Here is a 14,096-nt window from a genome sequence, read left to right on the forward strand (position 1 = left end):
TTTGCAGGCCCAGAACCCTGTGAATGAAGAACTGCTAGATCCCCTGGAAGAATGACCTGAAGAAAATATCTAAACGTTTTACTGTTAGTCTTTCTCCCACCTTCCTCAGAAGATCTATGGCTTTTTACAAAGCAAACAATACACAGGGGTTAAAGGAAATAATCATAGACTTTCCAGGTATTCGATACCTGTTCTGAGTGAAACTGATCCTGAAAGACCACAAGAAGCATTGTGAACATCTAGTTAACGTGGGTCTTTGGAGGTCAGGGACTGATGGAGTCCCCGTAGAGCTTGTGGATCCCTAAACTCATCTGTAGTTATTTCTCAGTGTCAGAATGCATAATTGGGATAGATACAATTAAAAGCTGGCAGAATCCCATTTTTCCAAGACCTGTGGAGTGAGAGCTATTTTGGTTGGAAAGGCCAAATGGAATGTATTGGAGTCACCTCTACCAGGGATAACAGAGAACTAAAACCAATACTGTATCCCTGAAGAAATGACAGAAACGAGTGCCACTGTAGAACATGAACGGCGCAGGTTCCCAGTCTCCTTTCAATGCTCTGACCTGGTCTATGCAAAAGACAGCTGGATTACGGAGAGTGACTGTGACTCTGCTGCTGCTGTACCAGCTGTGTCTTTGCTTGACCAGACATCTCCTGCTACTTGGTATGCAACTACTGATCCAGCAAATGCCCTTTTCTCTGTACTGTCCATAAGGACTACCAGAGCAATTTGCTTTTAGTTGGCAAAGCCAACAACATACCTTCAGTTTTACCTTAAGGATATATTAACTCTCCAGCCTAGTTTCATAACTTAGTTTGAAGGGATATTGATTATCTGTCTCTTCTACAAATATCACATTGGCCCACTATACTGATGACATTATGCTGATTGTACCAAGTGAGCAGGAGGAGAAAACACCTTGAACTTGTTGGTAACACAAATGCAGAGATATTCTTCCCTAGGTGATGGATAAGTTATTGCACTTGGCTCCTCCCACCACCATGAAAGAAGGACAATCCTCAGTGGGTGTGGTGTTCTGAATGAGAATGCCTCCCACCCCAGGGTCACATGTTTGAATACTTGGTCCCCAGTCAATGGAACTACATGGGAAGAATTAGAAAGTGTGGACTTGTTGGAGGTGGTATGTTACTGGAGGCAGGTTCTGGGGTTTCAAAAGCCTACAAGATTCCCAATTAACTCTCTCTGTCTTTAGTTTGTGGATCAGGACATAGAGCTCTCAGCTTCTGCTCTACCACCATGCCTGCTTACCTGGGCTGTGCTCCTGCCATGATGGTCATGGAAACTGTAAGGCCCAGTAAACTGTTTCCTCTATAAGCTACCTTGGTCATGGTGTCTCTTCATAGCAACAGAAAAGCAACAGTGGGCCTATTTGGACTCTGGAGGCAGCACATTCCTCACTTGGGTGTGTTACTCAGGCCCATATAACAAGTGACCCAGGAAGCTGTTACCTGAGTGGGGCCTGGGACAGGAGAAGGTTCTTCAGCAGGTCCAGGCTGCCATGCAGGTTGCTCTACTACTGGGGCCATATGAGCCAGCAGACCTGATAGTACTTGAGGTGTCAGTGGCAGACAGAGATGCTCTGCCATTGTAAAAGAATCACAAAAGAGCCTCTTGGTATTTTGGAGCAAAGCTCTACCATTATTCATAGACAACTGTTCTCCCTTGGAGAGACTGCTATTGGCCTGCTATGGAACCTTAGTAGAAAATGAACATTTGACAATGGACCATGACATTATCATGCAACTGAGCTGTCAATCAGGAACTGGGTAGTATCTGACCCAACAAGTCATGAGTAGGATGTGCAGAGCAGCCATTCATTATTAAATGGAAGATATATATGATATGATCTTTATTATATGATATATATATAATATGATATAATCTATATTATATGATATATATAATATATGATATATATATAATATTATATACACACACACAAAGAACATATTTGTGTGGGCTGGAGAGATGGCTCAGCAGTTAAGAGCACTGGCTGCTCTTCCAGAGGTACTGAGTTCAATTTCCAGCAACCACACGGTGGCTCACAACCATCTGTAATGGGATCCAATGCCCTTTTCTGATGTGCCTGAAGATGACAGTGTACTCATATAATATACATATAATAAATAAATAAATAAATAAATCTTTATTAAAAAAAGAATGTATTTGTGCAGTATATATCTATATTAAATGATATTTGTGTTCTTTATTTCTTCATCATGTAATGTAACATTGAGTTAGTATGAAGAGTTACCACATTTGTTATAAGACAGTAAAAGACCAAGATTCCTCAAAGATATCACCTACTATAAAATATGTAGTTTGAGGTTGTACATGGGATAGTTATATCATGTTATGAAAAATTACAACCTAGTTATTGTTTTTCTGTGGAAAGTAAGCATGACGTAAGATGTAAGTATGTGCCAAGGTGAGAAGAAGTGAGCTTGCAATGGGTGATCTTGGTTGTCAGCTTGCTACATCTGGAATTAACTGAAACCCAAGCACCTGGCACACTTGCTGGGGGTTTTCTTGACTGGATCATTTGAGGTGGAAAGACTTACTCTAAACCTAGACCATTGGAGGGCAGGAGACCCACTCTACATCTGGATCACTGAGATCTGGGCAGACTTTCTGGTGCTAGCCCAAGTAAAAGGACATGGCAGAAGGACAGTCTTACTTTTTCCATGCTTACCCTCACGTTAGTTGGCAAGTTAATTTATCCTCCTGCTGAAGCATTATTTTGCTAATCACTGAGACATCCAGCCTGGTGGACTGGATAACTGCTGGACTCTTGACAATCCTATTAGGACACAGACATTGTTGGACTAGCCAAAATGAACAGAGTCTGTAAGCCATTCAAAAATCCCTTTATACAGCCAGGTGGTGGTGGTGAACACCTTTAATCCCAGCACTGGGGAGGCAGAGGCAGGCAGATTTCTGAGTTCGAGGCCAGCCTGGTCTACAAAGTGAGTTCCAGGACAGCCAGGGCTATACAGAGAAATCCTGTCTCAAAAAAAACAAAACAAAACAAACAAACAAACAAACAAACAAAAATCCCTTTATACATATTTTATTATTTGTTTGTTTGTTTGTATGTATATACATCATGTAACATAAACACATGTGTACATATATTCATATATTATGTTTGTTATGTAATTCATATATTGTGAATAAATATATATAAGCATTCATTCTATCAGTTCTGTTCCTCTAGAGAACCCTAACTAACAATACAACAAGCAAGAAGGCCTCTTTTCAAAGTTCCCTGGAGAGGGTGCCATAAAAATTTGTAGCCAGAACCTGCCTCAAGGCGAGGGTGGCCAAGTTATCTATAGGATTCATCCAGGATATTGACTAGATCAGCTGCTTCTGTGAAGTGAGGAGCAGAGAGGAAACAGAACTTCAGGTTATATCAACTGATGTGAAGAGCATCCAAATAATAATAATAATAATAATAATAATAATAATAATAATAATAATAATAATAAGCCTAGAGAGCTTCCCACCAACATCAAGAGGCTGCATGCAGAGCCATAGCTTTGATGTGTTTTCTTTTCTTTTTCTGTTTTTAAAATTATTTTATGTATGAAAGCATATGGTTACTGTCTTCAGACACACCAGAAGAGGGCATCAGGTCCTATTACAGATGGCTGTGAACCACCATGTGGTTGCTGGGAACTGAACTCAGGACTTCTGGAAGAGAGCAGTTAGTGCTCTTAACTGCTGAGCCATCTCTTCAGGCCAAAAGCTTTTTTGTTTGTTTTTTCTTTTTTTTAAAAATCATTTACTTATTTTTAATTTATATGCCTTGGTGTTTTTGCATCAATGTATGTCTGTGAGACTGTCAAATCTTGGAGGTACAGATAGTTGTGAGCTGTCATGTGGGTGCTGGGAATTCAATGTGGTTCCCCTGAAAGAGCAGTCAGTGCTGAGCTAAGCCATCTCTGCAGCCCCCTGATGTGTCTTCTATCAGGCTTGATACCAACTGATGCACCACTTGTATCATGATTCTTATTGAGACCAACAGTAGACCCTGTTTGAGTTAAGGATGATCACGCTATGAAGCAAAGTTTCATTAATGAACGCATGGAATGCGTGACAAATAAGCCCGCCCTTACGAACACCATCACACACTGTGTGTGCAGGGACATTTTCCTACAAACTGGCAATCAATTTGCTGTGCAAATCAGAAAGCTACATTCCTAGCTGCTCACAGCAACACTGTCAGCGGAGAGTTAAACTCTAAAGAAAGGACAACTGACCTGCACTACCAGCCTCCCTGTCTGGCTGCCAGGATTGGATCCACGAAAGCCAAAACCCACTTGGTTTAAGCTTAGCCACAGCCTAGACACCCCCTGAAAAGCAGCACCTGGCAAATGTTCAGAAGTGCTGTGAAAGATGACCTTCATACTCCCAAGAGCCCCAGCTTCATAACTGGCCCTCAAATCTGGCTGATTATGAGAAACCACCTGTTAGGCTCTTGCTTTTTACAGACCCAGAGCTGGGCCCACGGACCATAGCATAGCATAAAGCAGAACGCAGTCCTGTGCTCTAGGAGGACTACAGTACACTACAATGGCTGGTACCAAACAGGACAAGGAAACTGTCTTCAAAACACAGGTCCCACTGTCCCCAACAGTTCAGAAGGCGGCACCTGGCAAGAAGTGGCGCCAACTGCATGCCCATCTTCATCTGCATCAAAGTCAAGGTGTTTGAAATCTTGTATGCTGGCACCTACTCTTTTCTGATGACTGGGTTCTACACACTCAAGGAATCTGTGCTTACTCTTTCCCCTCACTCTCTCACAGTGCTACACTTTTCTCTTGCTGTTTCATGATACACTTGTGTATCTAGATCACTGAGTCTCTTCTGGACATGAACTCCCTGAAGAAGTAACAGTCTCAGGGTTTAGGCTGAAGATCAAGCGAGAGTACGCGTCAGAATCTACAGTGTGGGGTGTTGGATCATCCCTCTCATCCCTGCTGCTTCCTTTCTTAGCACACCTGCCACACACATCCAGTAACTACTTCCCTACTTCCTGAATGAGAAGAGGCACAGGGAACAAATGGTGGCGGTGTGCGTCTATTAGCCAGTCACCAGGCATTCACTGCACCATTCCAGACAGAAGGCTGTTAAGATGGAGAAATGAAGCGCTGATCACAGTCCCTTTGTTTCCACCTTTGTTGGTAAGATAGAGCGTGCAGAGGCCCAGAGACTCGGTAGGTACACACCTGAGATTGAGGCAACTCCCCACTCCCTGCCTAGAACATGTGCCATGCTCCTTACATAAAAGAAGTATGTCCTGTGGTGACATAGGCCCAAAACAGAGTTCTCCATGCTAATGAGGTACCTAGAGGCCCAGAGGGCTTTGCCCATAAGCTTCCCTTCCCAGACATTCCTCTCTGTAAAAGGTATTTGATCTCAGGCCCACCCTGAGAAGTGAGTATGATACAGTATGCATCCATTTTCCACCATGAACAGCCAATAAACTGTTTAGAACCACAGACTGTCTCTTTCATCAAGATCCGCTGTGGGGAGCATGGAGAAGGCGTTTGCCTATGGAACCACAGCTTAATTCTCCTGTAGAAGGCCTCTCTGTGCTCCCAGCCACAACTGCCACCAAGCCTGCCTCTGCCAAGCTAAGGACAATCACCGCTGGGACAAGCCAGAGCTCCCCTTGCCCCCAGCCCCAGGCTAGATGCTGTTCCTAGCCCAACACCCCCATCCCCCAACCCCATTCTTGGCTCTTCCTTGACTCCCAGTGGTGCCTAAATGTCCCAGAGTCTGAGAACCCCATGATCCCAGCCTCGTCACAGGCCCAGGGAGCCCTGAACCAGCTCTGACTTTCCCACATCTCAGACTGCATTTCCCACCCCTGAAGAGGTGTCTTGGAGCTTCCCTACAGCCCGGCACTGGCCTGGTGGTGGCCCAAGAGACTGTGGCCAGCAGCGGGGTGGACGAGGACCAACACGCCTCTACTGACTCTTCAGCAACTGAGCTTATCGTTCCTGAAATGTTTGCTAAGCCAAGCCTAATAAAGGACCAGAAAATACCAAGGGCATAACAAACGTCTTACCTGGCCTAAAATGGCTGAAACGAGAGAGGTTTTTCCACTTCCCACACTGCCGCAGATTCCAACCAGTTTGCCCTAGACGAAGCACAGAGAGAGGAACGACATCAAGAGACTACCAGCCACTCATCCTAAGAACCTGCAGTTGGTCCATCAGTACAGGGACACGGAAGCCCTCTGGAAAGACTGTCACACACAATCACTTTTAGGAAGTCTTAGCCTCTTACCAACTCTGCAAGCAGTATAAGCTTTTATTTTTTAATTGTATTTTTGCAAGGCAGAACTCTTTAAAATTACTTAATTGTAATTTTTATTTTCTTTTAGTAGGAACTACATGTAGTATTATATACATTAAAATATCATTTTTATTTATTTATTTATTTATTTATTTTGGTTTTTCGAGACAGGGTTTCTCTGTGTAGTCCTGGCTGTCCTAGAACTCACTCTGTAGACCAGGCTGGCCTTGAACTCAGAAATCCACCTGCCTCTGCCTCCCGAGTGCTGGGATTAAAGGCGTGCGCCACCACACCTGGCTTTATTTATTGTTTTATTTATTATTATTTTGTTTGGTTGGTTTTTCTTTTTTGTTTTTTTGGAGACAGGGTTTCTCCGTATATCCCTGGCTGTCCTGGAACTCACTTTGTAGACCAGGCTGGCCTCAAACTCAGAAATCCGCCTGCCTCTACCTCCCAAGTGCTGGAATTAAAGGCATGCGCTACAACCGCCCGGCTTGTTTGGTTTTTCAAAACAGGGTTTCTCTGTGTAGCCTAGGCTGTCCTAGAACTCACCGTGTAGAACAGGCTGGCCTCGAACTCAGAGATCCACCTGCCTAATATAAGTGTGGGTGTTTTGCCTTCATGTATGCCTGCATATCACTTGTGTGCCTGGTGCCTGCAAAGGCCAGGAGAAGGTGTCAGAACCGCTGGAACTGGAGCTTGGCTGTGAGCCGCCTGTGGGTGCGGATGCTCTGAATCCAGGTCCTCTGGAAGAGCAGCCAGTGCTCTTTACTACTGAGCCATTGTTCTGGCCAACAGTTAACTTTAAGGAGAGCCACGTGTGTGGCAGTTCTGTGTGATGGTAATCAAGTCCCCAAGAGAAGGAGGGAGGCTAGAGCAGTGGTGCAGAAGTGATCCCAGACTGCAGGCAGGCAGTTCGCACCAGAGTTTCAGCTCTACCACATCTGCTAATCATGTGTCCCGATAGATATCCCAAGCCAACCCTGTGTCTGTTTCCCTCACTGGGCTCTGAGCTCAGGAGGAAGGGTGAGTTCCTCACTGAATCAAGTATCACATTACCAAATGGAAGAGTAACTTTCCGTTGAGTATGCAAAGCCAGTATCTAAAAGAGCTGATTAGTGACACGGTGGGACCACCTCAGAAATCAGTAATCGTCATCAAGTAAGCAAACTGCTGCTAAGATTGGCCTATGTGGGATAAACTACATGACAGTTTCCGGTGACCACCCCCGACCGCCTGCTAAGAGCAGAAATCTGGATGCTGTCTCCTGGGTCTACCTCTGGATCTGCCCACGGTGCCCCAGGCAGCGGTCAGTATGGCCACTTGCTGCAGCAGTGCCTCCTTCTAGCTCTGCAGCATTTCTACCCAGCCCTGTCTCCATCACTCTCCCGTCTTCCTCCTGCACTGCAGCAGGAGGAGCAGCCCCTTAGACCTCTCCTTCTTTCCTTCCTTGTTTCTCCACACACCCTTCTGAGCCTAGCAGGACATTATGTATCCACAGGCACTTCTGCAAATCTGCCATCGGCCATCATCTCCCACACTCATCCTGGTCCAGGAACCAGCACACTCCAGACGGAGAGCCTTGCTCTCTGCTTCTGCTCTTTAGCTATGACCCTCTCCCCTAGACAGTCTCACGACTCACTCTCTCAGTTCTCCGCTCAAACACTACCCTCTCTCTCCTCTCTCTCCTCCCCTCTCTCACTGGTACTTACTGGGTTTACCTGCCATGCCCATCCCCACCACCTTCTTAGCTAGGGTATCACTATGTATCCAGGTTGGCTTCAAATTCATAGTGATCTACCACAGCCTGCCCCAAACTACGGACATGTCCTGCCAAGCCTGACTAAAACATCCTTTGAATGGGGTCTTCTCCTTAGAAAATGTGTTAAAAATGCAAGCACAACAGCTGCTGTCCCAGCTCCGTTACCATCCTTTGCATCGTCCCTTACCACAACCTGACACTTGCTTTGTGTCTGTCCACTAGGGACGTAAACTCCAGAAAGAGGCTTTGACTGTGTAGGTTCTGCTGTTGTTTGTTCTCAGTCCTTCAACAGGACTTGGTGTAAAGCTGGTACTTAAAAAAAAAACCAAAGGCTACTGAAGGAAAGTGTGAATGGGGCTACTTCTCAGTCATAGTTTGAATCTTAAATCTTCGACCTAAAATCTGTGTTTTAAGGGACTCTCTGAGAGCCCATGTCTATGCTAGCTGAGCTATGATATTCTATACCCAAATCACCCTTCACTTATATTTTTAAAAATTATTACAATACAGTTGCTAAGAGCAGCCCTGAGAGGCTGGAGAGATGGCTTAGTGGCTTAAGAGCACTTGATGCTTTTTCAAAGGACCCTACGTCAACCAGGCAGCTCAGAACCACTTGTAACTCCAGCTCCAGAGAATCTGACACTGTCTTCTGCCCTCCACTGGCTCCTGCACTCACGTGCACACACCTACAAACAGATATGTCAAATAAATTTAAAAGGAAAAAGAAAAGGCAGCATTGAGAATACCTTTTATATGCCAAGTTCTCTATGCTGCACAACGTGATGTTGACCAGGAGCCCACACAGTTACAGCAGTGAATTTAATTACAACAGCCATCACAGCCAGAAGCCAACCCAGAGCAGGGTCTTGGAAGGTCCACCTGAGTGCTTCACCTCCTTATCAGTAAAGCAAGCATCTCATAAGTAATTAGTTCTGTTGCTCGCTTTGGAATCAGAGTCCAATCTGCTCTTGATTCAAAACTGCTCATAGTCAAAATACTCTGCTTAAAGGGCGGGTCTTGCCAGGGTCAAGCTGGGGTGACACAGGAGTCAGGGCTGAAGTGGCAGAGAGGGTACGGGTAGGTAGCTTACCTCTTCAATTTCTAAGTCAATGTTGTACAGTGTCCTCTGCAGGCGCAGGCTCCCTGTGTGGATCTGCTTGCCTTCTTCCTCTTCCGGGCTGGGCCGCTCGTCACTGTCCAGGAGGAGGTGTCCTTTCTGTTCTGCCAGCACCGCCTGGTGCTCAGTGTGTTGCAGCTGCCTCGACTTCTCTTTCTTGCCCCTGGTAGCCCTCTTGTCTTTTTTCATTTTGGGGGTCAGCTTGGGCGAGTTCTGTATACTGGAGTGGGAGGAGTCCCATGCCAAGGTGGCATTTTTCATCTCTATCTTGATGTGAGGACTGGCCGGTTTGTTCTTTATCATGTGAACCTCTTCCATTAGAAACAAACTCTGATAGGAGTTGTGAGAGAGGTGCAAAGATGAGACACTGGATCAAGACCAGGGAGACAAGCTTATGGCGTACACTCACGTAGCAAAACACATCAGGCTATACAGTGGAAGGAAGCTGAAGAGCAAAAGGTAGCTCATTAGTGTAGCCTCACCTCAGGACTGGCAAGGGGTCTCAGGGCCTCGCTCGTCCACTGACCCAACCCTCTATGCTAGCTTACACACTAAGGCACCCTGCTTTTCCTGCCAGTCTAATATGGACAGAAGGACATTTAAGAACTCATAGGGATATGGTGCCCCACGTACAGAAATTCATAGGTTCCAGAGTAATGGTTAGAAATCCCAGGAGGGATACTGACCCTTTACACAGGCATCACGATGCCAGGGACCTTCCAGGACACTTCTGTAGAGCTAATGCCTGCACACTGCCCTCACCCATGGCCTGGCACCTCTTAATTGCAGGATTTGGAAAACATCTGAGCTAAGGGCCCGTGTGGACAAGAGGTACCTCCCCAAGAATCGCTCCAGGGGAAAAGAGTTAGTTTTCTCTCCACTTATTTACAGAGTCCTACAGAGTTGTTTCAAAGAGCAGGAAAATGTAATGTGAAATGGGGAAGAGTCTCCAAAGTTACTTCTAAAATTCTGATTTTCTAGTTATACTCGAACCCCTCACAAGCCAGGAAATTTTTACAGAGCACTATTGCAAGGTGATTTTCAAAATGCTTTTTAAAAATTAATTTAAAACATTAGAAAATCTTTAGAGAAAAGATGGCTTGCAGGATGAGGACTCTACTCAATTACGAAATACCCCAAATGGCTTAAAGTTCCCAAGTACTAATGAATGGAACAGGTAATCTCCCCCTTCTCCTGGATCCCAGCGTGCTTTTAAGAAGATTAAGAAAGCATCTTACTGAACTGAACAAGGACAACAACAGACATGCTAGCATGGGTCAGGCTGGGGGAGCCCGCGAGGCCCTCATGACCCTACAGCAACTAAGGAATGCTAAGAGCAAGAGCCATCGTCTTCCCCAGGAAAGAGCCCTCCCCTCCTCCACTGGTTATCTATGTCAAATGATCAGCTCTGAAACATACACATGAGTAACATTATACAGACTGAGCAGGTTGTATTTATGTATTTAGGAACATATATATGCATACACATACATACAGATATACATATATGTATAGAAAAACAATTAGTGAGAAAAAGAGGCCGTAAGTTTGAAAGAGAGCAAGGAAGGGTATGTGTGAGAATTTAAAGAAAGGGAAGGGATGGAGGAAATTATGTAATTATAATTTCAAAAGTAAAAGAAAAATTAAAATAAATAAATCAATCCTAAAAGATAAAATAAAGGATCTCATGTAGCCCTGGGCACCCAAGAATGACCGCGAGCCCTGACCCTCCTGTTGCCACCTACAAGAGCTGGGATCACAGTTGCTATTCCTGTACACCCCGGGGGTCGTAAGGCTTAAGTAAAGCTCCTGTCTATGAGCAGCTATGGGATTTGTATATCCAGAGCCTTCTGAGAGACTAGGCTATAATATCGTCAATGATTCTGATCATTTCCTTCCCCAAAGATCTGTTAAAAAGAGACTGTGTAGGCCCCTATAGACTATTCAGAGAAACAGTGGTGCCTATCGGAGAACGCAGTCTCCCTGCTCTTCCTTTCTGCTTCCCACAGCCCTGACACGCTTTGACGGACAACACCTGAATGTGCACCGACTGAGATGTGCACCTGCCAGGACGCACAAACCTCACCTTCCTCTAGGAGGCTGCCCGCTGACAGCGCTTCCTAGCCCCTCGGTGAGGTGTATAGCAGTAACCTCAGCACCAAGGAGGCCAAGGCAGGATAACTGTGTGTTAGCAGCCAGTCTGTCTCAAAAACAAACACCTCCAACAATCCAAAGAGGAAAAACAGCTTGCTTTCACTCATTAGAAGAGGGAGTGCTCAGAGGGCTGCCAGATATAACACAACGCAGTTACACTAGGATTCCAATTAAAAAAATTATAGATCTTTTTTCCAGTATAAATATGCCTATACTACCAGCTAACACTGTACTCACTTAAAAGGAGACAATTCAAAAGCAAGGTCACAGAACTTTTTCTCCCTTAGTTCTTCATCTAAAACTCAACAAAACAGGGAGCGCTTTGGTCAGAACTTTCACTTTCTTCCATGACTGGGTTCGGTGGCTTCTGAGAGACAAAGCTCTGACTGTCTCTCAGACATCAGTCTCATGTGACCCTGGCTCTGGTCCTTTAGCAGCCAGGAGAAGGAGGAAAGCACGAGAAAGGGGGATGTTCTGGAAGACTACTTCTCTTGGCCCAATGCAAGTCACCTGACTAACTGTAAAAGGCAAAGGCTGAGGTAAATCCCAGCAACTAATCTCTCCTTTACAGGGCAGCCCACTGTGGCCCCTGAGCCTCTAAGGTAGTGAGAGTCATCCTTCTAGTCCTGGGGCTTCAACTCTTCAGGCCACCAGAACTGTTCCCTTGTTCACCTCGCTGGCCAAGGAAGGCCACGAGGAGTGAGGTGAGGTCTTGTTGATGAACTCCAGCACACACAGTGCCTCTCCTTTGTAGGAATTAAGCATTAACCACTTCCAAGTAAGTATCTACTCCCCTCCACCCACCCACGTCACTCCCTCTTGTGTCACACGGTTGTGTTATTCTGAAGGTACAAAGAACACAAAAGGGTCTGATCAACTAACCACGCAAGGAAAGGGGCCGATACTTACTTAACTGTACTTCTCAACATGATCTAGTTTTATGACTATTTCCATGTCACTGCATTCCCTGCCTCATGTAGTGGCAATCACTGGGTAGGAAAAAGAAATATCAAAAGGACTCAGCATAGCAACCAATCAAAGTGGCAGCAGGCACGAGAGGGGGTGGGGAGAACCCGGCAGACACCTGGCCGTGCTGGTCTAACGTAAGCCCTTTAAAAGCTCAGGAAATGACAATGCACATCCATGCTGGGCCTGGCAGAGTACTCAGTGTGGAAAGGGAGCACAACCCAGAGCCAATCGGGAGAGAGAAAGATGCACATTAATTTTAAAAGGCATTACTCTCATCCCTTAATTCAGTTGTCTCCTCCATCTCCTAAAGGCAAACCAAAGGCAAGTGCAGCTGGCCTATGTGGACTCTCGGAATACAGGCAGCAAGCAAGCTGTACCAAGGATAGCTCCGGATACGGGCAAGGGACCACTTACCTTAAATCTGTCAACAGCCACTGATGCTTCAGAGAGGGACTTCACTGAGAATGGTGTTACTTTTAAAGCAAAAGTCATGGAATTGAAGACAGTCACCACTGTGAAGGCCTTAAAATACAAAAAAGAGGTGAGAGCAAGCCTCTCGAGAGGTCACACAGTAGACAAGGCGGCACCACTCTCCTTTCGGGTGGAAGGAAGGCTGTAACTATCAAACGTTAGTGCACGCAGTCATACTAAAGTAATTTGTCTTGTGGGCGAGTACATTTGTGTGCATGGCAGTGCATGTGTGGAGGTCTGAGGACAACTTAAAGGAGCTGGCTCTCTCCTTCCCCGTGTGTGTTCCAATAACTGGGCTCAGGGCATTAGGCATGGTGGCAAGTGCCTCTGTCCACCTTGTCAGCCTCAATCACAGTTTAAAGTTTCGTTTTTAAATTATGAGAGAGAGAGAGAGAGAGAGAGAGAGAGAGAGAGAGAGAGAATGTGTGTGTGTGTGTGTGTGTCTGACAGTACGTGCAAATGAATGTGGTATCCTCAGAGCCCAGCCCAGAGGTGTCAGATCTCCTGGAACTGGGGTTACCCATGGGTTCCAAGCAGCCCACTATGGGTGCTGGAAATTGAACTACATAGTCCTCTGCAAGAGTAATAAATATCTTAACCTCTGGGTTTCACTCTGGGCTTCAGCTCACATTTGTATTTTAAAGGCAGGGTTTGTATTGAATGAGACTTTCACCTAACATTCTTCATAAACATGAAACAAAGGTTCATCTGTATTTACAAAATTAAACCCAAACCCAGGCTGACTGAAAATAAGCCACATTATTCCTGTATAAGGGATAATGCCGTATTCTTCCACTTCTCAACTTAGTGATATGAGTGAAGGAGACACCTAATTCTTGGAAGCAGTCCCAAGTGAAGTAACAAGAGGAGCACACAGCTCTGCAGAGAACGTGTCTGACTGTCCTCACCTGTGCCGCAGTCAGATGGAAGCCCAGGGTCATGTGAACGGAGAACGTCACCACACTGGCGATCACTACCACAATAGGAGCCACTCCAACAGTGATGCTCTGAAAGTACCCGGCTTTCTCCAATATCCGACGTTCCTCCTCTCGGATTTCTAATGAAAAGCAACCCATCCTCAAAGCAAGTCAAAACACACTTTGGGAAACTGTTACTCCACCACCAAACAAGAACCAGGTTCCAACTACAAATTTATCTTTTGTATTTTGGGTTTTGTTTGATTGTTTAAGACAGGTTCTTGCTATGTAGCCTATGCTTATCGTGCAGTGTAGACTTTCCTTCTTCAGCCTCCCAAGAGCCATGATGTTAGGATACAGGCAGGTTTTTAA

The 14,096-nt window shown here is 45.4% G+C and overlaps 1 protein-coding gene across 18 annotated transcripts in view; it reads right to left on the reverse strand.

Annotated features, from left to right (window-relative positions):
- Nucleotides 1-14,096, reverse strand: part of Abcc5 (ATP-binding cassette, sub-family C (CFTR/MRP), member 5) — a 95,126-nt gene that overhangs the window by 51,962 nt on the left and 29,068 nt on the right. For 10 of the 18 annotated variants that reach the window (XR_384569.1, XR_384568.1, XR_001781831.2 and 7 more), the window contains 4 exons: nucleotides 13,716-13,864; nucleotides 12,751-12,858; nucleotides 9,187-9,543; nucleotides 6,105-6,176 (listed from right to left, as the gene is read on the reverse strand). Coding sequence is in view for 9 of the 18 variants with exons in the window: in NM_013790.2 (NP_038818.2) it covers nucleotides 6,105-6,176; nucleotides 9,187-9,543; nucleotides 12,751-12,858; nucleotides 13,716-13,864 (686 nt within the window). In the remaining 9 variants the exon portion in view is untranslated. Of the gene's footprint in view, nucleotides 1-6,104; nucleotides 6,177-9,186; nucleotides 9,659-12,276; nucleotides 12,357-12,750; nucleotides 12,859-13,715; nucleotides 13,865-14,096 lie in introns of all 18 variants that reach the window. The other 8 variants (XR_001781836.2, XR_001781833.2, XM_006522212.4 and 5 more) reach the window with 3 other exon arrangements.

Source organism: Mus musculus, chromosome 16 (genome assembly GCF_000001635.26).
Source record: "Mus musculus strain C57BL/6J chromosome 16, GRCm38.p6 C57BL/6J".
Taxonomy (NCBI): domain Eukaryota; kingdom Metazoa; phylum Chordata; class Mammalia; order Rodentia; family Muridae; genus Mus; species Mus musculus.